Genomic DNA, 25,618 nt, shown 5'->3' on the forward strand with positions numbered 1-25,618 from the left:
TAGTTTCTGTATCACGTTGATCGCTTTGAATCCCCGTAACAAAATAACTCTATGCTATTGGTGTAAAAAAACGACCATGTACATGTTTGGTGAGATGAACTATAGAGTCCATTAAGGAGTGTAAAAGTGGTGTCGTGCGGCTCTGTGAAAGATAAATAGGAACATGCTCCTTAGGGGGCGGCCGGACCCGAGGTGAGGCGCGCAGGCTGAAGGTTCGGATTTCTCTAACAAAACAGCAAGCGGCAGCTGGGTTTGATTGATTGATGTGAACATATAGAATATGTCATAAAGCACATATACACTTAAACCTTATTTTCTCGAATGGATTTTAATGCTGGCTATAAATTACATACGCAGTTTATTTTCCAGTAAGTATTAAATGTGTTTTGTTGTCATTAACATCAAATGCAACTCGAGTTCAAACCGGACCGTGGTGGAGATGTGCAGATCGAAGCTGACCGGGAGGAAAACGTATTGTGCATCTCGTGAGCAACATTGCAGCGTTTCAGAGTCTATTGGAATGCTGTTTGTCATTTCAGCCCAAAAAAAGAGATTGACATTTTGCATTCAACTTTACATAAATAGTGACAAATAATACTGTAGCTTGCTGACAGGGTGGACATTTGCAGCTATTCTAAGCATTTAATGAGCACATTGTGGAGCTTCACTTACATCATCCACTTAGCAAGCCGGCTGTGTCGTGTTTAACAAATGCATTATTATTATTATTATTATTATTATTTCTCTCACGTTTTTTTCCGTCTGTCTATAACTCACTGGCAGCATCAACATTATTTAATTATTCTGAGTGCATCGAAGTAGGACACCAAAGGCATTTGATGGCAATGTTGACCCGTTTGCACAGAGATGTCGTCTCCACACTTAATAACTTATCTGTGGAGGTTTGTGTGCTTCAGTTGTGTTTCGAAAATGTTAAATTGGGCCCAGCAAGGTTAAAACGTTCGGGAGAAGCGGCCGTTTGAGGGAATGCGATAAGCGCCATATCAAGCATGGCCAGCAAACTGGAGCAATGATGAGTTTTTCCGGTTAATACTCGGCGTGCAGTAATCCTCTAATAGCTCCCTCAACCACATTCCAACAGATTGATCACCTACGCATAAAAACGTCCGAGCGAGATGTGTTACTGTGATACCTAAAGCCCCCCCCCAAAACACAGCCCAGGTGGATTTATGGGCCGTAAAAGCGTAAAGCACTGTCGGCCCGCCGTTCCTCAGCCAATGACTCTCATATGCGAGACTTAACGAAAAGCGGCGCGTACTGTCCAGGAACACTTTGTTATTCTCGCTTAAAAATAACTCAAGCATTCCTTGATCTTGAATTAGCTGCCGGGATAAAAAAAAGTGCAGGTTAACTTTTGGGTCCGAGTCTGACCGATTGGCTCATTTGTAACTTCTCGCACTCGGCGAGTTTGGGTTTCCGGCCCTCGCCGTGTTTCGCCATCACCTTCTGCGCATTTCTATCGCAACCAGCTGTGACTAACAAAAGGAAGGCAAAGCAGCTGATGCTTCCTCATATGCAAACCCGCCTCCGTGCTCTTCCCGCAGTGCAATGTGTGTGCGTGCGCGCGTGTGTCGAATGGCGAGGTCGTGCCGTTCTTCCGCCTCGAAGAATTTCATTTGTGTCGATTCCACGAGCCCAATGTGTGGGGTCAAACTGCCAAAAGGGTCGAGGGGAGGACTGACCGCGTGATTAAAATCAACAGCAGCTTTTAGTCGTCGTTTATTTATGTGCTGTCGTCTCAAAGTGTGTGTGTGCGCGCTTGAGATGGCATACGCCGTTAATGCGTTTTATAACGATTATAATCATTTGAATTGAGGCCGCGTTCCTGCGTTCCCGGGGAGGGAAATGCGGGCGATCGTGTGTGTGTTTTACGAGGTGAAACCGGGACAGCGAACGCACCAGGCAGATGTTAGATGGCTTGTACAGTGAAACACGATGACAGAGCTCAAGCTCCCCCCCCCCCACTCGCCCCCTCCTGCATAAGCCTCGCTCTTTCCAATCAGATTTGTCATTTAGTTCTGCTCATCTCATTATTTCCCTTTTACTCATCTGCATGTCTCGCCATTTTAATCTGACCGGCACCGCCTGCTCGCCCTCCCCCCCTTTTACATCACTCCAACTCCTTCCTTTCATACCAAACAGAAGATTCTAATAGTTCACTCTAAACATAGCCATATTTTAGCTTTGTTTGTTTTGTACCTCAATGTTTATTATTTTGTATAAGGGATAGGGATATACACATAGAGCCAGGCCATGGAGACGAGGAAGACAGGAAACGGAACCCCAGTTCTCAGCCTTTTGCTTTGAGATGGAGAAACAGAGGTTAGATGATGATGAGTTGAGAAAACGAGAGAGCAGAAGAGGAAGGGAAGTTTGGTGCATCAACGGCAATCCCCGGAGATGGTGAAAATAATCGCTTCCTGGTCATGCCGAGATCACGTATTGGTTTACATTTTAGGAGCGCTCCTTTTTCCCATGACACACAAAAAGTTCTTTGTTTGGAAGTACTTTTGAATATTGTGTATTTATATTAGCTTTGCATGGTTGATGTCAAGCCAATTAGAAGTCCATGTGAAAAAAAGAAATTGTCTTTTAAATTTGACACGCCACAGAGAAGAGTGATGCTAATAACATGACTAAATTTGAGTGATTTAAAAAAAAAATAATAATAAACTTATACTGTCAAATGTATATAGAATGAGGCTTCAGAATCTTAACAAAAGTCAAGTCATTCTCTCCACTCTTGAACGTTGTGGGACGTGTCCATTGAATGAGAAAGAAATCACACCACACTCAAATCTCAACCGGCACAAAAAAAAAGGAAGAAATAAAATAATTTGTCAATAATATCACAGTTTACATGTTCAAAAGGGAGTAGGAAGAAGTTGAAAACGTATCTAGTCCTACCCCTTATGTTTTGACTTATTTCATTATTGATAGGTTCATATATTTCAATGAAACAAAAAATGTATAGACCTAAACTATTAACACATACACATTATATTAACTTGTTTCATTCCAATCAAAATGCAAGTCTGCTGTCGGACGAGCTAGCTTGAAAAAAAACCCGTCTTGGCAACTCGATTGAACAGCAAATGCATCAACAACAACAAAAAAGCGGTCCGTAACGACAACAATGTGTCAACATTGAGTCGAAGAAATGTGTCATACGCTCACTTTGCCACTGACGGAATGCCAGGAAAGGAAAGGAACAGACAGCGTGCGCTGCTGGTGCTCCAAAGCAGAGGTGGGAGGGGGTGAGGTGCGTCAAACAGGCGGTAGACGTCGGCCACATTTGACTGATGTCACATTGGCGTATCGAGCCCCTTTATGCTGACACATAACTCCGTCCATCGGGTTGTGGGAGGGGCTTTTCTTTTGCCAAACCCGTGTCCACAGACTCCACACACTGGCTGTCACGTCGGACTTTAAAATAAAATTCCCCCCCTCCTCTTCGCTCTTTTGTCTTTTTCTGCGTGATGTGCACACACTCGCGGCCAACAATAAGGCGCTCTAAATGAGCCGCACCAGTGGATTACAGACATGTTTTTTGGAGTGCATCTTATAGAGAGATGGAGGTGACTGTAATTGTGCTGCCGCCCCCGTCTAAAATAAACAACTCTGAATCAGCGTAAAACGAGCCGAGTCGGTGCACATCCAAGGCTGCTTGCTAACGAGCAGCGCTGCACGTCAAGTAATATCCTCCCCACCAAGTGTTTTTAGTCTGCCTTTGCCGCTTTTGTCCCATTCCTGTGTGTTTAGAGGATTGGGGGGTGGGGGGCTTCTCCCTCCCAGATTCCCCACATTCCTCTGATAAGATGTCATCGAAGAGGTTGGGGCGGGGTCACATGTTATGGTGTACACTCATTACTCGGTGTGTGCGTGTGTTTTCATATGGCACTTGAGGAAATGAATGGACCACGCGACCCAGATGGACGTCAATGTGGGTTTGGACTCACCAGCGCCTCCAAAGGAATGACGGCAAAATGTTATCGCACGTCGCAGCCAACAGCTGCAACTGATGAACATGTCAGCCATTGTTCCCGTCGGCCCTTGATGGCTGATATTTATAGCGGGATAAGCGGAGTAAATTACTCACGCAAGAGTTTATTAGGTGGTCTGAAAATAGGATGAGAACAAAGTGCGATATTAAGGTGTGCAACAGTCTAGCGCTTTCATTGTGTCGCCATCATCCGCTTTTGTTTCTCTCTTGACATCCGCCTTGGGGGGGGGGGGGGGGGGATCGTGGGCGAGAGACATCTACAGCAACAGGGGGAGAAAGAGGGGAGACAAAGAGATCCTGCCTGCCTCCTAAAAATAGCAGTCGAATGGCATGTGCTGCGATGCTGCTTGAGCGAACGGGTTGAAGTGCAGTGCACACAATGACACTGAGTGTTCTGTGCTCGGTAATGTGCTTACCGGATGACGCTGAGGACGTCCGCGAAAAAAGCAGGATGAGGCGTTCAGTCCTATTCGGCATGCGTCCGTCTGTGTCTGTGCTTCTGTGTTGTGGTTGGAGTTGCCATCTCTGAGCAAAAACCGCTCACTCTGCGAAATGGGAAGTTCCCGGCCAGATTAGTAGGAGCCAATCCCTCGCGAAGCGGCCCGTGTGACGTAATCGGCAGTGCGCGAGGTCACGCGGGGCTCCGTGTGCTCGACTCCCCGGTTCCGTTTTGAACTTGAGCGGCGGGGGGGGGAAAGTGCCGCCTGTTGGTCTTTAATGCGGTCGAGCAGCTGCGTTAATTTGCAGCCGCGATCGTCGTCGTCATCGACGTACGCTCGTAAGTCAGCACATTTTGGGGATGTGAAGCGCTCGGTCCTCGTCGCTAGTCAATGTAGGAAACGTGTGCAAAAGTCCACAGCATGGGTTGGACTGAATCCCGATAAACAGGCTTTGCGTTACCCCTTGCTGGGGCGTTATCAGTTATCAGAGAAACGAGCGTTTCTCAGTGATAAAACAGGAAGTGCCAACGTTGCGTCACGAGCTTATCTCACAATAATGCAGGTCCGATCTTGATTGTACATATTGGGAAATGTTCTTCTTCAAGTGGGACTTATTTCTGCTCAACACGCAACCTTTGTGTCACGCGTGGGTCTTGACATAGGGAGATATCGATGGAGGACCAAAACTGCCAACATTCAAAATAAATAAACGACTAAATAAATAAATAAATGACTAAAAGTGAAACATTTTGAATTATATTTTTTATATCTGTGTTCATTTTCACTTTTAGTCATTTATTTATTTATTTAGTCGTTTATTTATTTTGAATGAAAGAAATGACTAAATAAATAAATGACTAAAAGTGAAACATTTTGAATTATATTTTTTATATCCGTGTTCATTTTCACTTTTAGTCATTTATTTATTCAGTCATTTCTTTACTTTGTATTCATAGATATCGTGTCTGAAATGTTCATTCTCAAACTGCGACTCAGGGATCCGTGAGCTATATATCATACATCAGTAAGCTGGCAGTATTATGAGTCGTTCTTCGCAGAGGATCAAGACTTTGTGTCTAAGTGAGTATTATGTTCTCTGTCTATATGTGTTTCTCTATTCTGAATTTTGGGTTCAAATGTGTGGCCGTTTTGGTACACAGTCGCCACGAAGCTCACATAAATTACAACAAAGCAGGGTTGACAGAAGGGTCGCTCATGTTGGTTTTCCACTCTTAGTCTTTTATGTGCATGTGGGCACACAGGCAGCATCGCCATGTCTGCTCATTGTGTCGTCGGGTGATGAACGGCTCAACCCCGTCGTCCTGTTGTTGACCCTCTCTGAGGGGGAGAGACAGCGCCAAATGCGCAGGGACCAAACCAGCAGCAGGAGGGAGGGAGGGAGGGAGGGAGGAAATAAAATAAAAGACATTAAATTCAGACATGAATCGTGTGGGAGTCTGGGGCTTTTTACGAGTGTTTGTGTTTTTATTTGAAAGCATGCTTCCATGGCCACTGCGTGGATATTTGATCGGGACTTGTGCTGAGTTTGCACGTGCAGATTTCAAATAATGCGATTACACACTGAATACGTTTTTATGCATCCGTTTGGACCATAGACAAATGACCTGAAACCTATGTTAAAATTAGTTAACCGTTTGCATGTAATCACTGATAGAAGATGACATCATGGGAAAGGTGCAATCGAGGTGAGTTTCTGCCGAAGCGCAGACAAGGAGGCGCACACTTAATGGCAGCGTGAGGAAACTAATGGACTGTCGATCCCCTGTGGTCTGATGATTGGCCCATTCAGCAACCTGCACACTTAAGGAAAAGTCTACAAATACCCCCCCTCCCCCTCCCCCTCCCCACACGTTGCTGACCCCTTTGCCCTCCCCTCTTTTTGTGCTCCATTTCCAAATGCTTTGAAAAGCAGCCTTGTGGGAGATGTTGGACAAGATGGCTTGCATACTGTGCTCTGTCATTGTAGTTCTGCATGGCACAGCAAATTGTACTGTATTTCATTGCAGCAAATAGTAAAGTGTTTATTCATGTGATAACTTATTGTACAATTTTCCCAACATCTCCCGCAAAACAATGACGGGTAATTTTAACGGAAGACCTATAGATCCCAGGATAGCAATTTTCTTTCAAGTTGAATTAAATAAGTGGCAATTTTCTGTTTTTCAGCATTTAGAATTAGCATTAGAATATAGCTAAGTTTCATCATTATTCACAAATCTGTTTTAAATTGTGGGAAAAGGGCTTGTTTCCAACATGGCCCTTGTTGATCTCGTATACTCTGCTGGCCGTTTTTGTAATAACTACCATTGCTTCAACCGTTCTCTGCAGTGCAGAGGCTACATCAAAGCAGTCTGTATGCTGTAGCATAAAAATAAAAAAATTATAAATACGTCTTTGGGAGCATTGTCATATTTAAAATAGAACGTATTTATATGTTTTTGGGAGCAAATGAGTTAAAGTGCATTGTGGAGTTTTTTTCTCATGACTACCACCTCTGGCCTAAAGCGTAACTGCAGCCTCTGTGTCAATCTTGTGCATGGCGCATGCACGAGTATGTGCGCGCTTAGTTTTCTTCACTTTTCTTGACGTCTGAGCTGGAGTTTGGACTGTGCTCGAAGCTGGCCTCTTCTTATTTTCTCAGTTTCAATCCCAATTGTGTCATACATTCGCTAACACAAAACTACATGTCCTTGACCGGAGTCGATAATCCATACCGCCCGCTTTAGTCAGCATAAATTCTCTAAAAATCGACGATCGACTTGAATCGGGGCTTTCGTGAATTGTTACATCCCTAGTAAATTCCCTTTTATTGTTTATGTTCATTGTAAACTTGCTAGTAACGTGAAGTCTCTTCTTTGAGGAATTGTGAACTATCTGCCAAATTTCTTCCTGTTGAATTCACCGGTTTGCCACCTTAGAGCGCTGTAAATTGGGTCACTCGTTTCTCGAGGCATAATCATAACCCAAAACGATGGATGATGACGATTATTTCGGTAAGCCCATATTTTGTTGTGACTGACAGCTATGTGGAGCGTCAGCATTGTGGTCAAAGTAGCAGTTGCAGTCGACAGCGCATCTGCACTTTGTGGTTAATGCAATGTACGTTGCACAGATCTGCAATTTACACATGGTGGGCAAAAGTGTTGGGATGTTATATCGTATTGCGCACAGAAATCCAAAGGAAAGCCGACTGTAACATGACATGACAATCCGTGACATGCGAGCGCACACAAACAAAGCAGGTATCCTGTTGTACAAACTACGCCTGCGCAAATTTGTTTCACACAACACTGCCACTTTGTAATCCCGCCGGCTATTAGCCTGTCAGCACATGGCGCAAATGCAGAAGATCATTTAATAAGCGTTGTCAGTCACAACGGGTCCTCGTGGCGTGATGGAAATGCTTGAAACAAACTGGACGCACACGAGCCGAGCCGAGCGCTATGCCATGCATTTACTCTTGCGCACTTTTGGCAGCATGCGTGTGTGTGTGTCTTTTTATCTTTTTAATGGACTTGTTTTCTATGAAATCGCTGGCAGAAATGTTGGGTGTTACTAAAGTAACGTGTCCCCAACAAAGTGTCGCAACCCAACAGTAGCTCGGAACTGCTGACATTTCTTTACAGGATTAAAGCTTAAATGTGAGAAGGTTTTTCTTTCTCTCGAAATCTGCTTCTGCAGTGGAGGGAGGCAAATGTCCTTAATTAGCCCAAACATTAGCCGCGTTTCAGCTCAACAGCTTGAATCGGATTAGAGGGATGATAAAAAAAAAATTTTTTTTAAAAAGGTCGTGCTTGAGAACTGCCATAAACTGCCTTGAATGTGAATGAATACAGTATTGAACAATAGCCCAAAATTTGGCACGAGGTCCTTACAAGATACCCTCTTGGCTAACGCTAGCATAGCATAGCCTAAGGGCTTGTTAAGAAGTCCAGCTAATTACAACAACAAAAATAAATAATTTAAGTCCTTTAAATGAAATTATGTTGCATAAACCTAACAACATTTTGACCAATGCTACATCATAGCCCTGTTAGCTGAAACCATTTTGTTAGCTGCTCTTGAGATTTGATTTCGTTCTCCACTGTTTTGCCTTTACTCTGCCTTCAGCTCTTTTTGCTCAGCTGTGTTTCATTCATTTCTTTTCTTTGTGTGTCTAAAAATAGTCATCTCGAGGGCTGAAGGTGTAAGCGGCAGCAACAGCGTCACGTGGTTAATTTTTTTTATTATTTTTTTTTAGCTTTTGCTTTTTAGTTCAGATTTCGGCACGTGAGGCCTGAAACACTCGCGGCCCATTCCCTCACATGCAAAACATAAAAGTGGGCTGCAAATAATCAGTAAATGTGTGGAAAGCAAATCACAATTCCAACCCAGCATTGAAGTTGAACTCTTCTGTATCTTGCCATGTGCAAAACATTGAGCACAATGCCACACATGTGCATGACACGCACTGACATTCTTAGACACAAGGCGAGGCATTGAGGGTTCTCGGGGACTTGAGGTCGCTTTCTGGGTCAATGTCTGGGTCACTTTGGAGGGGGAGGAGGGAGGGGCGGGGCTTCTTAAGAATGGTCATTGAGGATGATCCATCCACCTTGCAGTGTGTGTGTTTCTGTGTTCCAAAGCTTTCTAGATCTAAGCACCCATACTTTTTACAGTACAATAACACTAGTAAAAGCATATAATTAAGTAATGGCGATCTTGTCTCGTTTTACATACAAATTTGTTTGAGTCCAGTTAGTGAAATTGTGTGTGTGTGATTTCCTTTGGCACAGCCGAGGATTTCTCGTAGAGCAGTGGCCGGTTGAACGAATCATCCTGGTTTAACCTGAAATAACCGAAGTCTGTCTAAGGATTCACTTGAATAGGCGTCTCGCTGGAAATAGACGGGGTCATCCTTGGTCACGTCTTCTCTTCGCAGCAAGTGAAATGCCATCAGAGAGCTCCCGCAAAGAGGCGGACCTTGTTCACAAGTTCCTGTGTCAACATACAGTATGTAGTTCTGTGTTGGCGCAGCCATCGTGTTGTTTTCGCGTTTGATATGGCGTAATAAGTCCATCAACAAGCACGGGGGATTGTGCGAGTTATTTGCTCAAACAAAGAAAGGGTTCAGAATGGAATTCCAAACATAAGTGTTTATACTCACTGATGCTGCTGTGTGTGCGTGTGTGTGTGTGTGTGTGTGTGTTGGCACGCTCCCACGTGTAGACAGGTGCGCCGCTGATCCTTATTTTCTTCACTCACAGGCATTTTGCACCTGAATAAATTCAACTAGCTGTCCATACGCACTATTAACAAGTGTACACAGACATTATTCTTTTTATGCTAAATTGATTGGACAATGTCAAAAAAAAATTTTTGAATAGCTGTCAAAGAAAATTAACATTTGATGCACAATGTTTTATAACCATGATATTCATACAATGCAAATTAAACCAGTACAATCATCAACCAAAAACGTGACAAATTGCCATTTTGAGCCCGAACAAGAAGAACTGTACAGGCTGGTTCACAGGAAGGATTGTGGGAAATGGAGTCCATGTGATGTGGGTGCGTGAATAAATAGTGATTCAAAAGCTAGTTTTTACTGTCAAGGCTGCACTTGAACCGCATGAAAGGAAAATAATAAAGCTGCTCCACGCTTAAATCCCTGACATAATCTTCATTGTGAGATATTTTAAGCAGCTATTAATAAGAAACGGTATTGTTCGCTTTTTCCCTTTCTGTCCTGTGCGAAAGGGAAACTTGTGTCGTCCGCTCTTGTGCAGCGAGTGCTCGCCTATTGTGCCCGTCTTTGTAAAACTAATCATAGCCAGATGTACTTTGTGATTTTAATTACAGCTTGTCCCTTCTCGGGCGACAGAGCTGTACGTTACTCTAGTTATCCACTGAAAGTCTGCCAACCATTAAATCAAACTCAGACAGCTGAAATAGCAAAAGTTTCGGGACCGAATGGCGAGGCCAACCCTGGTGTGAAGAGTATAAAGTTGACTAAATAGGCTCATCTAACTGTGCAACAGGTGGTGAGCTAATGAATCATTCATGTCGTTGGTTGTTTGGCAGGGATGCACTTTTTTAAGACCAAGTGCAAGGATTGCCTGTAAAAATACAAAGTGTTTCTTGAAAATGGCATATTTTTCAAACATAACACTTTTTAGGGTAACGTTACCGATTTTTACAACTGCATGTTTTGTAGGTTTGCCGCACATTTCTTTGGGGCTACAAACGTACGTGTGACGTCAAAACGTGCCACGTGTATCCGCTCATGTCGGTGTTTATTTGCAAAACCGGTTTCCATAGCCAAAATTAGCATTTTCCTTTTTTTGATACGCTTCAAAATCCACCCATTCTAAGCACAAAAACTTTTTTGCGAATTTTGGGCTCTTTTTTCCCCCCACATTTCTTGAAAATTTACAACTATTGACACACATACACCCAAAGTAGATGCTGCAGGCTCCAGACAGCAAGTCCAACTCCAAATATGGGCGTAGTTTACGAACCCCTTAAATGAGGCACTTCCGCACGTTTCAGCGGTCAGGTGACTTAGAAATGTTTGTGTTTTATTCCATGACGTATCAAACCTGTAACCACTGTTACATTGTAGAAGTAGATGTTCTCATTTCCATTTGGATAGATTCCCAAGATACATGTTGTGCCAGTTATAATCTTTCAGGTTCTTTTTAGCCAATTGAGGATGCAGGTGCAGATTGATCGTGAAGTGGATTTACTCCTGAAGGGGGTACACTTCTCAAATTGGTCCAAACAAAACAAAAACCCTCAAGGTTCTTGCGAAACAACCGTTTCACTCAACAAAGGCTGTGTGTGCTTTTTTTTAGGTGACGTAAGTTTGACACTGACTCATTGTGACATTGACATCTTTGTCTCTCTCGGCTTTGCTGACACCCGGGGGCGCCTCTGCAGCAACCCGACCCACTCTGTGTGCGTCTCTGTGGGTTATTGTATCACTCATGTGCCCGTCTTAACCTTTTCCTCACCTTGTTCTCCATTAAAAAATGTGGATTCGTACATTCAGCGGGGCGATATCCAGTTGATGGCTATTGCCAATAATAATATGGTTATTGTTGTGGTCGTAGTCTTAAATCGGGAAGCTGTTACCTCAGAGGAGTGTGTGTGGAACATGTTTGCCCCGCGTGTCATCCAAGCAGGAAAGACGACCCTGGGCAAGTTTGCCCATTTCCTCATCCTGCCATCTCGCATCCGTCCATCCTTGCATGATTTTCAACACCATTTGCCGCAACCACCGTAACAATTTACGGCCTTGGATGTAAGCTCCCAAAAAAAAAAGAGGCCTTTAAGTCTCATCTGGATTGCGTCAAGTCGTAAAGCGAGCACTCGTGCACGGCAACAACACAAAGGCGCGCGAGTGTGCGGGGTGGCCGCGCCGTCGCCGATGACTTCACTCTGAAGCGCTCGTCTGTATCAGTCGGCCATATCTGTTTAACGTCTCGGCTTTCGGCCCGAATCGGTTGCTCTCCCGCCGTCGTCTCTGCTAATCAGTTTCCGTACCAATGTGGGCCTCTGCAAGGGAGGAAAGGAAACGGCCACACGTATCTAATGAGGGACAAGGTCAAGGTGATATAGTATCGTCGGGGAAAGTAGCTTATATAATAATGGTTTGTAGTGAATGCTGGGCCAGAACTGCTTTTGGTGCAGGTCCAATTGAGGCCCTGGTGGAGGTCTAGCACGCTCCTTATATTTTATTTTATTTGATTGCACTTTCTCGTCATCCTGTTCTATTCATCTCTTGTCACTCTTCCCTTGTTATTGGGTGTTGATTGGAAAAGTCGCTAAATCACACGCGTGCATGTTTGTCATAAAGCACATGTACGTGTGTGGCACGCGGGGATAGATAGATTATCGGTCAGGCAGATTTCCGGTAAGGTTAGATCAATTACAAACCGTTAACTACAGAGAAGTGTTTATTTTGATTTTCAGAGAATTTTTTAAGAGGATGCTGCTTCTGTTTTTGTTTGAAATTAAAAGTAAGATAAAAATATATATATATATATTTATTGTAGCAAACAATAGGGAGCGCTTTACTTCATGTTTTCCCATTTCCGCCCTCAGTAAATAATAAACAGAAATAAAAAGGAGAGCCGCTACCTTTTTTTTCTTGATACTCGGCCACGGCGAGCTGATGAAAGCGAAACCCGAGACGCGCTAAAGTTCATCGTGGGCGTCAAAAGTGCAGGGCACACACGTTTAATGGCGTGCAAAAGGATCCTCATGCCAGATTATGTAATCGTTTTATCTGGACCGGCCCTCCGTCCGCTCCCTCACACTCTCCTAACCATGCGTTAGATCATCAGTTAGTGTAAAAGGGTCCGCAATGGCTGAGAGATTTAAATGACACGCTGAGGGAATGGAGGTCGCACATACACACATGCTGTCAAATCTTTCTTGTTTATGAAAGTCTAGTTGTTGCTTCTACTTGAGCGGCCTGGCATATTTGGCCCTCGCCGTTTTTGGAAACGTCGACGGAAGGATGACGCTGAATGGATCATGTGCATCCGCGCGGGCCTGCCTGTTTATGACGTGCGAACGCGGCAACGAGGCCATCTTGCGCTATACTTAGACGACAACCTTTTTCCACTCTGGGCTACAAAAGGTCCATCAAGGCGGGCTTGGGGGGGTTCAGTATGGCAAAAACGTCAAAAGGGAGCCGAGTCAACTCGAAGAAATGCCAAGACAACGAGATAAAAGATTTTTGCATAATTTGTAATATAAAATGCCTGAAGTTTTCAAAATGGCGTGGCTTGGCCTGGTGAGTGACATGGGCGTCAGTAAAAGAGGATGTAGATGTCAGCTGGCTAACCTGCGAAGTTTCGAGGCAGCAATTTTGTTTCAACCTTTTTTTTTGTAGTCTAATTGGTGCATTCCTACAGTGAAATTTGAATAAATGTAAACCGATTTGAATTGTGTGTGTATAACAAGAGATTGAAAATATCTACTGTAAATTCAGTCCTGTCACTTGATGCAGTAGCTACAAATTGTCCTTTTGACATGTTGGCTGCTTGTTTCCTTCACATGATTTAATTGGATGTGGAACAAAGTAGCCTGTTGTTGGTTGCTAATTTCATTAAAAAAGAACAACAACAGAACCCACAATTAGCACTTTTTTGCCAGTTTGAGGATTGTTGCTCCTTGGATTGTGATAATACAGCACCTAAAATGACGCCAATCAGACACACACACCATCATTTTCATAATCTTTTAAATGACGTCGGGTTTTGCCCTCTTTGCCCCAACCCTGACATATCGCAGCTTTACTCATTAGCCTCATTTTGTGGATTACTGCAGGTATCATTTGGAGGGAGTTTTGGGTTGCTGCTGCAAAGAAACGATGAATGTTCGACTGCAATGGCACTTATTGTTAAGCACATGAGTAGACACTGACGTGGTTATCGAAATGGGACCCATCCTGACACATTTTTGCTGCTCATTTGAAAGCATTTAAAGCTTAAGTTTTGGCTCTCCTTTGATTTCTAAATCACATGTTAAGGAAGTGGAGGTGCCGCACGAAGCGCCGCCCTTAAACACAAGGAAGCCCAATAATGCTTTTTGCCTGGCCACATTTTCAACAGGCAAGACTCTCTTGCGGTCAGATTTCAGCTCTGTGAGTCGGACACATGGCCCTGGTTACTGCAATATGTAGAGTGGTGACTGAAGGGAAACCAAAAACCACCTAAGTCGGAGGAAGGAATGAGAGGAGGAGGAGGAGGAAGAGGGGGGGCGGGGGCGGCAATGCAGGAGAGAGTGGAAAGAGAAACACAAAGGGGAAGAGAGAGTGGACAAAAAGATCAAGCAAACACATTTGGAATATAGCAGCAGGCTGCCAACAAGTCAACTCAAATCTCCATGTTTTCCTTCGGGGCTTTAGCACCCGCACCTGAAATGTTTTGAAGGTCCCTCAGTGTGCATATATGAGGGCTCACTCTGTGCCCCCCCCCCCCCCCCCAGGTCCCCACACACATTTACTGGAAGTCATTCATCCCCCTTTCAATCACTCTTATTCACAACAGATGCTCCCCCTATTTGACACACTGGTGGGGCCGAACCCATAACAAGCTGTGACAAAGGTTTTGCTGTGCATTAGCTGTGCGCATGTTTATGAGGTTCTGTGCAGGGGAGCGTCTCCCAAGCATGTGTGTGGTGTTTCGACACTTTGGCGTCATACTAATGAAAGTACAAAGTTCCCCTCTGGACATAAGTTCTCCTGCCAAGCTTGATGCATTAACGCTGTGAGTGTATACAACTCGGCATTCTTTGAAATTGAGGTCCGAACGCATGCAGGTCCAGCGGGGGGGGGATCAAATTGGGTTGGCTAAGCATTTCAGCAGATCCAGTTGGACGTTCTCGATGGGTTGTATCTCGACTGCTCAAACAGGGTTGTTTTGCCGTGAGTCAATTATCCTGGCACTGATTTGCAAAGTAAATATGATACACCCTCCGTTTGCTTCCAGAAAAACACTCCCTCGCCTCGTAAATTAACTCTTAAGTGCCATCTTTGAGCGGCCCACTGGAAAGGGGCTTCTTATCAGGTTCGCTTCGTATGAATACTCATTTGCAGCCTGTCCAGTCCAAAGCAAGCGGGTTCCCCTTCAGATAATACCGAGTTTTATTTTGCCAAGCTTGGTTGCTTTTGAAGTTGTCATCCGTTTTGTTTGTTTGTGTGCAACATATTGGTTAGGGGGCGAATTCTGATTCAGTGACACAGTTCTGTGACCTCCGTAGTCGAATCCAGTCTGAGGCTGCGTGGGTCAATGAGAGCGTTCCAGCTTCAGGTTCCGCTTTACTGCCGAGCGGGCTGCCGGTGACGGGACTGCGTGGCTGGGCGGCCTTTTTCCCGCGTGGGCGCCTGTTTTTTATGCTCCCTCGTGCAGAAATAGGCCAACCGACTCAGACGTGCCGACGCGCAGGGGATGCGTCAGCGGCTCTTTTCGTCGGAGAACATCGAGCTTGGCAGTGTGGCGTTGTGTGAGTGGCAGATAAGGAAGTGCCGATGTGAAGGTGCGAGCCCGCCACGGTGAGGTGCTTGTTGGCACGTCTGTGACGAGGAGAGCGTGAGAGGAAGAGCAAAGAGGGCAGTTTTGAATCTGACAAACACAAGTCTCATGATGTTTTGAAGAGACGGAAAACAACTAGCCTCTCAACAAGACTGCTGGTGTTCTGTAAATTCAATTACAATTATTGATTTATTCTTTTTATCGTCACTGCCGTGATCTATCTTAACCATGTTTTTGTTTCATATTAGACTATATCCCAATTTCTATACTAATATCCATTTTCGGAGCCGCTTCACCATAAAATCATATATTTCTTATTGTAACACAGATTGTTATTGCTTCTTTGCTAAAAAATAATACATGTTTCCGTTCCGTTCCGTCTTCAATTCCGCTTATCCGGGGTCGGGTCGCGGGGGCAGCGGCTTTAGCAGGGAAGCCCAGACTTCCCTCTCCCCAGCCACTTCAGCCAGCTCCTCCGATGGGATCCCGAGGCGTTCCCAGGCCAGCCGTGAGACGTAGTCTCTCCAGCGTGTCCTGGGTCGTCCCCGGGGCCTCCTGCCGGTAGGACATGCCCGGAACACCTCCCCAGGGAGGCGCCCAGGAGGCATCCGAACCAGATGCCCCAGCCACCTCAACTGGTTTCTCTCAACGTGGAGGAGTAGCGGCTCGACGCTGAGTCCCTCCCGAATGACCGAGCTTCTCACCCTATCTCGAACTCATTTCGGTTGCTTGTATCCGGGATCTCGTTCTTTCGGTCACGACCCGCAGCTCGTGACCACAGGTGAGGGCGGGAACGTAGATCGACCGGTAGATCGAGAGCTTTGCCTTTCGGCTCAGCTCCTTCTTCACCACAACGGACCGATACGGCGTCCGCATCACTGCAGACGCTGCACCGATCCGTCTGTCGATCTCCCGCTCGAACCTCCCCTCACTCGTGAACAAGACCCCAAGATACTTGAACTCCTCCACTTGGGGCAGGACCTCATCCCCGACCCGCAGAGGGCACTCCACCCTTTTCCGACTGAGGACCATGGTCTCGGATTTGGAGGTGCTGATCCTCATCCCAACCGCTTCACACTCGGCTGCAAACCGCTCCAGCGAGAGCTGGAGATCACGGCTTGAAGAAGCCAGCAGCACCACATCATCTGCAAAAAGCAGAGACGCAATGTTGAGGCCACCAAACCGGACCCCCTCGACACTCCGGCTGCGCCTAGAAATTCTGTCCATAAAAATTACGAACAGAATCGGTGACAAAGGGCAACCTTGGCGGAGTCCGACCCTCACAGGAAACGAATTCGACTTACTGCCGGCAATGCGGACCAAACTCTGACATCGGTCGTACAGGGACCGAATAGCCCGTATTGTTTTTTTTTGTTGTTTATTGTTTTTCACTTCACATAAAATCATATATTTCTTATTGTAACACAGATTGTTATTGCTTGTTTGCTAAAAAATAATACATGTGAAGAGGATAATTGCCTATTAAATCGCAATCAGAATATTGAGAAGTGGAAGGGGATCTCAAATTAGATTATTTTTCAAAATCGCTCAGCTACACTCATCCAGGAGATTTCTGAAAATGTTTTGCTTTGTATATAAAATGTTGCCTCCGATGAATCGATGAGAGAGGCAGGTCCTCCGCACATGCTCGTGCACATGTGAGAGAGGGAGAAGCAATCTTCAAGTATCCCGAAGGAGGCGTGCTACAGTAATATGGGTGGTGGTCAGGCGGCTTTTTTTTTTTTTTTTTTTTTTTTTTAAGTGCTGCTGGGAAAATGGATTGTTGACTTCCAGTCAGTCAGGTGACCTTGCAGCTATTGTCATGTGACCACAGGGTCAGGTGGTACAAGTTTGTTTGTCAGCTGCTAATAGACACCAATGAAATGTATGGTGCGCACTACAGGAAGAGGCCATTATGGGGCACTTTAACTCGCACAAACACAATGACGATGATGATGATGATGATGTGTAAGTCTTATGATCATCACCTCTTCATCTCTGAAGAAGCTCACAAGATGTTCTCATACAACGCATGAGAAAATGTGGAGAAAACATTACCAGGAGCAAACAAACACATGAACGGATTCAACTGTCTTTCTTTGTAAGAATGTAAGAGGATTTGATCTAAAAATGTGAAATAAATTGGATTTTTTTTTAATTGCCGATACATTTTATGCATATTATACTACAAAAATGTTAATGAATCCCTCGTTTTGCTCAATTATTAGTACTTAGTACTTATTAATACTTTTCTATTGTTGTTTTTGAGACATTTGTTTGTAATTTGGCAGGAGTTCAAGTTCCCAAATGCAGCAGCATTGAATATTTTTGTTATGATTCTATTGATTATCCCATCGTTTAATCATATAAAAATAGACTTTGCAAAACAACAAAATGTGCGTGCAAGGTGCTTTAATTATTCTTGTCCATTTGGGGTCACATTCCTCAAATTCCTACTTTTTTCGTAACTCACTGAATTATTTGAGTTGCCGAGTCGAGTGAGCGCAAAATTGCAGCAATTAAAAACGACAGTAAATGTGTACCAATTTTATACCCAGACCGGCGGATTAGCATACATTATGACTCATTTGTATGTGTAATGTCCTATTTATTAGTAACGTTTTATTGAGAAGACTTGCGCGGTGTTGCTCATCAAAATGCAAACGCGTTCATTCTGAGTAACCGGCGCACACACGACACGTCCTTACAAGGCCTGCGTGGCCTTCTACATTTTATGAGGTCATCGGGGGCGGAGCTGGAATGCCCGTTAAACTGTGTTCGTCGGTAGACGACTCACTTAAGAAGCATCCAGGAGATGAGCTGTAATTAACTGGATTGGAAGCCTCTTGCACACTTTCTGCAAGCATATGGATTGCTGTTCGCGAATAGACGACACGGTGGGAGAGCATTTCTGATAAAAGCAGCCTTAGAAGTCGGACTTGAAAGAACAATGAGCACTTTCATCCGCGGCGTCCTCCCGAGTGAGCATCTGCCTTTCAGTGTGACATGTACGACACCATCCTCATCATCAGATTTCGAGCACCACTTTCTCACGTCGCATCCCCTTCTCACCTGCGTCCACGCCACTCGGCAACTGACTTCCTGTTGCCTTCATTCACATTCTCTCTCCCCTCTCTCTCTCGTTGTGTTTCCAGGACCGCAAGCTGTCCAAGTCGGAGCGGCAGCGCTTCAAGGAGGAGGCCGGGATGCTGAAAGGCCTCCAGCATCCCAACATCGTCCGCTTCTATGACTCGTGGGAAGGGCCGTGCAAGGGGAAGAAGTGCATCGTGCTGGTCACCGAGCTCATGACTTCGGGCACGCTCAAGACGTGAGTTTTACACCCGCAGTGATTGGGACGGAGTCCCGTCGTGAGTCATTTATCACAGCCTCCGTAAAAGTTTTATAATTGCCTGTAGATGCCACAAAGTACTTACTTTTTGTCTCAGTGAAACTCCTCAACTCACTTCAAAAGTTCCAAGGCGACATGATGGGGCCAAAGCACTACTCTTATCTACATAAAGCACCTCAATTCACCCAAAATAGTTCCCTGGCATAAAGTTGCCACAAGATGGCGCCAAAGTAATACTTTTACTAACGATAAACAGATTTTTTTCAGACTGAGCACCCAATAATGCCATTACGTCTTGCAATTTTGATGAAAATGTTTCATTTTAAATCAAATATTGTTCAGAAACACAAAATATTTCTTTCAGAGCATATTTTGTCATCTGTGTTTACCTTGGTGTCTCCACGCGACTGTCATGGCTCCTACTTTACCAGCCCGCAAGTTGTATTTGCCATAGTATTGGATTTATTTATTTTTATGCCGATCACGTATCATATCGTATCAATCTGTGAGTAGGTGAATGTAGTACAGCCTGCAAAAATGGCGGCGTATTGTTGTGCACAATACAATGCCGTATGTCCGGCTGGTTCTGCCCCATGCGCCCCACCCCAAAAAAAAAAAAAAAAAAAACAGCGTGAAGAATCGATGTCTGTGGTCATCATTGTCCACACGGTGAGCACATGCCCTGTCTATAGAAGCATGCAGGCTATTCATCGCGATTCCACAATCAAAGGCCAAACGTGGGGCAGGCGGGCGTGCAGGCGGCGCGACCCCCGCCTTCCTGGCGAGGTGCATGGCGGGACACGGGCCCACCTGCCAGATGCTGCTTCTGCTGCAGATTCCTCTCATTCCTGTCAAACGGACGGACGGACGGACAGACAGAGGCAGGGCCCATGTGAAGCATGCCGAGGGGGAAGCGCAACGTCAAGACGCGTGGACGAGCGCGCTGACGGTTGCAATTCAGCAAGAGCAGAACACTCTGAAGAAGCATGAAAGCACTTTGATTTTTACTAGAAAGTATTTCTGCCCAACACAAAAAATGCGCCACCTGTGACTCCATTGGCAAGAATGACAAAGCTCACAAGGGCGATAGTGCCCTCTACTGAGCATTGGAGGATTAACATCCAGTTTTCACAATACTAATCACATACAGTGTGGTGTATTGTAGAAGCATTTTTCCCCTCTTAAACTCCCACCATCGGTGGACACTTGCAGTACTTTAACAAGGTGCAGGAGCCCGAGAAGAAGAATGTAAATCAGTGTCACAATGTTAAGTGGTTGCCGGAACGCATCTACTGTACACTTTATGTTATGTTGGCTGCAGTCCAAATGAACACTCTTAAGGAGGGGACCCTCATGTGTGTTTGATACAATACAGTTGTGCTTTGAGAGATCACTGACCCAACTTGAGTAAACAAACAACAACAAGCAGGTTGGCACACAGTGAACAATTCTTTCAAAAATAGCTTTTATCTTCTCTCTCAGTTAATGTTTAATGTTGACCTAAACATAACACAAAGCGAATCACCAGAAGGAGCAGCCCAATGTCCATCGAATTGAAGCAAAAACTGTTTAATTCTTCACATTCAATTGTAATTATTTCCCTATTGCATGTATTTGTAAAGTGCAATAATATGGAGTGCTATATTTCTTAAAAACAAATGTATCGTTTTTTTGAGGCGGCTGGAACGGATTAATGACATTTGCATTCATTGAAATGGGGAAAGATGATTTGCGATGTGTTTTGAGTCAAGGTGTACATGTGTGTGAGAAGTTTTGAAACATCACTTGCACTGACTCTCATGAGAGTCAGCACTTTTATTCAATTTGGAATGAACAAGATCAAGGATTTGGCTCTCAGATCTAAAAGGACTTGCATAAGAGAAAAATGTCATTATTGTGCTGTGTGTCAATTTCAAAATGAATGTGAACCTCTGCCTGTAGCATGCCCAATCTGGAGTGACCAAATTAATCACGTATTATCCATTTAGACTTCAAAAACATCCACGTTTGATATCAAATGAGAAATTCAACCCTGGAAAAGCTGCAAACCTAATGTCGATTTGTGCCGGGACTTTTGATCCATAACACTCCGTGTCAGATTTGGCACTTCAACAAAATAATTTCAGGGATTTTCCTATTTTTTTCGGCAGCTACCTTAAACGCTTCAAAGTGATGAAGATCAAGGTACTGCGCTCGTGGTGCCGGCAGATCCTCAAGGGCCTCCACTTCCTGCACACCAGAGCGCCGCCCATCATTCACCGCGACCTCAAGTGCGACAACATCTTCATCACCGGGCCCACCGGCTCGGTCAAGATCGGCGACCTGGGCTTAGCCACACTGAAAAGAGCCTCGTTTGCCAAGAGCGTCATCGGTAGGATGTCTCGCGCTGGCTTTCGGATGTGGACTATATCAGGAAAATGTGGATTCTTGCCTTGTGCGGTCAGGTACCCCAGAGTTTATGGCGCCGGAGATGTACGAGGAGAAGTACGATGAATCTGTAGACGTCTACGCTTTTGGGATGTGCATGCTGGAGATGGCCACCTCCGAGTACCCCTACTCGGAATGCCAGAACGCCGCCCAGATCTACAGACGCGTCACCAGCGTGAGTCTCTTACACTGCACGAGATCCGCTTGTATGTACTCTAGCGTATGTTTATTATTATATTTATTGTTTTTGTTTTACTATCGTGATATTTATTTTTATTTTTGGCCTGATTCGTTGGAAATAAACCAAAATCAATACTTTCCCATACAACATTTTTAAAAATTCTAATCGAATCTCTTGGGAGGGAATACAAGAGGCGGTCATCATTCTGTCCAGCCTTAGTGTAAGTGTTTTTTATGACTCCATTAAATTTACATTTCAGTGTGTGTTAGACTTCCTAACACACCTGCCTAATTTAATGTAGCCATATTAAAAAAAATTGCATTACTTCATCCTCAGGACGCTGATTTAAAATCCGATGCACAGCCCTAACGCCGCCCCCGTCCTTCCGCTTCATGACGCCGGGCTGACATTTGTTTGTGACAGTTGTCCAGTTGGCCGTGTGCGTTATTTTCCAACACACCCCAGCGTACTTCACCCTCTCATCTCACTGTCTTACAGTCTAAAAACAGTTGGCCCAAAAGTAACCCGATGATGGATCAAAAATGGACCGATCCACTTTATGGGTCAATTTGACCCAACTTTCTGGTTTGTTTTATTACAGAATGACCCCAATTTTTGACGCAAGTCAAGGATCTGACTCAATTTTAATGAGTTGTTTTACACTAAAAGACTCATTTCTTGACTGAAATTTGGATCAAATAGACCCAAGTAGAGGATCGGTCCATTTTGTACCCATCGTTTTTAGACTGTAAGACGATGAGAGGTTGTACGCTGGGGGTGTGTTGGGAAGCCTAGCGAGTGCTACATGAATCCCATTGTTATCTGCCTACTAAACTAGAATAATAATCTAAAAACGACCTCTTGAAAGCCACTTGGTGATACTTAGTAAGTCTGGCGTTATCGCCTCGTCCTCTAATCCTGGCCGAGAGTCTCCGAAAGCCCGCTTGCAGCTGAGCATTCGTATCTCCAGTCAGCCTCATAAAGAGCGCTTTCTCGTTCCCCTCTAATCTGTCATACCTTAATAGCGTTACTCCTCCCATCAGTCCTAACCTGGTTTGGCCCTGGAATCTCGGTGTGGGTGTATTTGTGGGTGACTGAGATACGGTGGGGAGCGGAATGAGCGAAAACAGCCAATGACAGAAAAGATGGGATGGGAGGTGGTCATTTTGCTTGCTCTAGTAAACGCACTTGAGACACCTTTGACTCAAAGTTAAGCTTCTTTTCTCGGGCAAAACTCCAGGTAAGTCACTCGCATTTCATTGTGATAAAAAGGCTTTTTCAATGTTATTTGGCTTCAAAATATATTAGACTTGAGATGTTAATCTCCACAATTGATGTATTTGCAATTCAAGTTTTTAAAAGTGTACAAAGTGAAGTTATTTGTTGTATGTGTGACATATAGTGTGGATGTATTTTAATTCTAATACAGAATGAATGTAATGATTAGACAAAAAACAATCCTGCCTTCTTTTTTTTTCCACTGTAGGAGCTTTATTTTGTTTTTTGACATCAGCATCAATGTTGGCATGTAAGTGTTGTATGTCCTCCAAAATCGATTTCTGGCGGCTAATTTGTAAAATGTTACATTTACGATTTCCCGGTTTGCTGCCATTCAAAGGTCTGCTTGTGAAATATGTCGACAGTCCTAGCAAACAAGCACTGCTCTATTCTACCGCCATTAATCAAAATGACAAGGCGGCATTCCTGTTAAAACCTGATTAGACGTAAATACTTCTGTGCCTTGTGATTGGGATGCGAGTAATGCCTCATGTTTTCCAATTGATTCGATATTTCAGAATGTTCTCTTGCCTGCCGCTTGATTCAAGTCATGCACATCACGTGACTTTGCAAGTCAACATCAGGAGAATTAATTGACTTATGTTTTATTATCACGCTGAATGCACTTTATCGGGTCACGGAGACTGAAGGAGCAACGTCCAGAGTATAATTTATCGAATTAACTTGTTTATTTGTGCTCTCACGCAGGGAGTAAAGCCGGGCAGTTTTGACAAGGTGGCCATTCCTGAAGTGAAGGAAATCATCGAGGGCTGCATCAGGACAAACAAGGACGAGAGGTGCGACGCGCATACACACACAAATGGACTACACCATTGTGCTTTCTTTCAAAACAAGAATTCTATCCAAGAGGATTCGATTTCCTCATCTGCTTCTCGAAGGTTCCCAAAAAGAAGGACTCTGTTTTCTTCCTGTAGCCTTTTTGTCAAATTCAGTTATCCCAGCCCAACTAATGGTCAGCTGATTAAAGCTCTGAAGATGAGAAAATAATTGTTGAATATTTTCCCAGGGATTGATTTCGGTTGTGTGGCTTTTTTTCCCCTTTAAGTGAACGCCATCTCTGCCTCGTTAGTCCGCCACCAAGCCTGTCCAAAGTGTTTCTCTTCCGCTGCTGCCTTTGTACAGAAGGGATCCTTGAAAAGAACCTGTCTCTTGTCCGTCCCCCCCCCCCCCCCCCCAGATACGCTATCAAGATCCTTTTGAACCACGCCTTCTTCCAAGAGGACACGGGGGTCAGGGTTGAGCTGGCAGAGGAGGATGACGGGGAAATGATTGCCATCAAACTGTGGCTTAGGATAGAAGACGTCAAGAAGCTCAAAGGTAAGAAGAATGATGGAAAAAAAAAATAAAGAATACTTGATGCTAAAAGTATTTGATAGCTGCTGCCCAACTTGTCGTTGTGTTTCCAGGAAAATACAAAGACAACGAAGCCATCGAGTTCTCCTTTGACCTCAACAAGGACGTTCCCGAAGATGTGGCTCAGGAAATGGTATCGGCTAAGATCGTTTAGAGGTTAAACGAGAGAGAATTACAAGTGTGACACACGTTGCCACTGCGTCGCCCTCTAGGTCGAGTCTGGCTATGTGGCCGAGGGCGACCACAAGACCATGGCCAAGGCCATCAAGGACCGCGTGTCACTGATCCGGAGGAAGCGGGAGCAGCGGCAGCTGGTGCGGGAAGAGCAAGCGAAGAGGAAACTTGAGGCGGAACAACAACAAGAGGCACTCAAAGCATCGCATACGCAGGTTTGTTGGACATTAGTCTGTATTGTAAAGAATCAAGAGGAACAGATATGATTTTTTTTCTCCCACGTTGACACCGTAGTGACTTGACTTTTTTGAGATACAAGCCATCATTTTGGATGCAAAAGTGAAGTTGAAGTTGTGGATAGTAAATAATTCCTAAAAAAAAAGTTTTTTTATAACCATACCTGTCAATTTACCTTAACGTTAACAAAGAATGCAAAACTCCTAGCTAACCCTTTAAAATATTTCAACACAAACAGTGGAGCAATGTATATGAACAGATAATATAACAAAATACTCACATTCCATTTCTTCTGCAATGTATAACTAATGTGACGGAGACTTACTGAGGAGCTGTGGCCGTCTCCTCGTATAGGCGTATGTCTATAGTATACTGCCCCCAAGTGGCTAAGCAACACACACCAGAAGGAGGAGCACAATGAACATTGATTTGAAGCCAAAAATGTGACAAAAAGTTTAATTCTTTACGTTCTTTTTTCCATGCCAGTCGTGTTGTTTTCAGATGTGGATACAGAGACCACACTAATCCGTTATTTATTCTACTAAAAACTTTCAAATGTAATGAATTGATGGAGTTTAACCTCCTTAAAATAATGTATAAAGCCCATCGTGAAATTGTACCAGTCAATATACAAATCCAATTTAAAAAAAGGGAAAGTGAGTACAAATTAAGAGGAACAGACGATTTCCGAACGTAAATATAGCACAAAACAAAAAGAACGATGCATTTCAACTAAAGGTGTCGGTTTGTAGAACAATCTGGATTGTAAAACAGAATCTTCTCAGTCTATCTGTATTTAAAAAAAAAAAAGTATAAATGCACAATTACTGGAAAAATCTACATGTGCTGTTGAATTATTTGATAGAATTGTTACATTGACTGTCATTCATTTTGTGTAGATCAGAAGCAGTTATAACAAGTTTGACTTCTTTCTGTCCCCTTTCATTTCTTTCTTTTTTTTAAGAGTGAAAAACATTTGAATTGAAATTGAATTGTTGTTCCAGTATATTTTTATAAAGTACATTGTTATGGAGTGCTGTTTTTTTTTTTGTTTTGTTTTTTCTTACAAGCACAGATTCCAAACTT

General features: G+C 44.1%; 1 protein-coding gene across 2 annotated transcripts in view; it reads left to right on the forward strand.

The window, feature by feature from the left end:
- The window catches only part of wnk1b (WNK lysine deficient protein kinase 1b), a 76,816-nt gene that overhangs the window by 32,535 nt on the left and 18,663 nt on the right, over nucleotides 1–25,618 (forward strand). For both annotated transcript variants that reach the window (XM_086058959.1, XM_086058958.1), the window contains 7 exons: nucleotides 18,668–18,840; nucleotides 21,012–21,232; nucleotides 21,306–21,463; nucleotides 23,456–23,544; nucleotides 23,946–24,085; nucleotides 24,175–24,254; nucleotides 24,334–24,510. In XM_086058959.1, the coding sequence (XP_085915085.1) occupies nucleotides 18,668–18,840; nucleotides 21,012–21,232; nucleotides 21,306–21,463; nucleotides 23,456–23,544; nucleotides 23,946–24,085; nucleotides 24,175–24,254; nucleotides 24,334–24,510 (1,038 nt within the window). The remainder of the gene's footprint in view (nucleotides 1–18,667; nucleotides 18,841–21,011; nucleotides 21,233–21,305; nucleotides 21,464–23,455; nucleotides 23,545–23,945; nucleotides 24,086–24,174; nucleotides 24,255–24,333; nucleotides 24,511–25,618) is intronic.

The sequence above is a fragment of the Leptonotus elevatus genome, chromosome 17 (assembly GCF_054856555.1).
Source record: "Leptonotus elevatus isolate MCC_2025b chromosome 17, RoL_Lele_1.0, whole genome shotgun sequence".
Classification (NCBI taxonomy): Eukaryota; Metazoa; Chordata; class Actinopteri; order Syngnathiformes; family Syngnathidae; genus Leptonotus; species Leptonotus elevatus.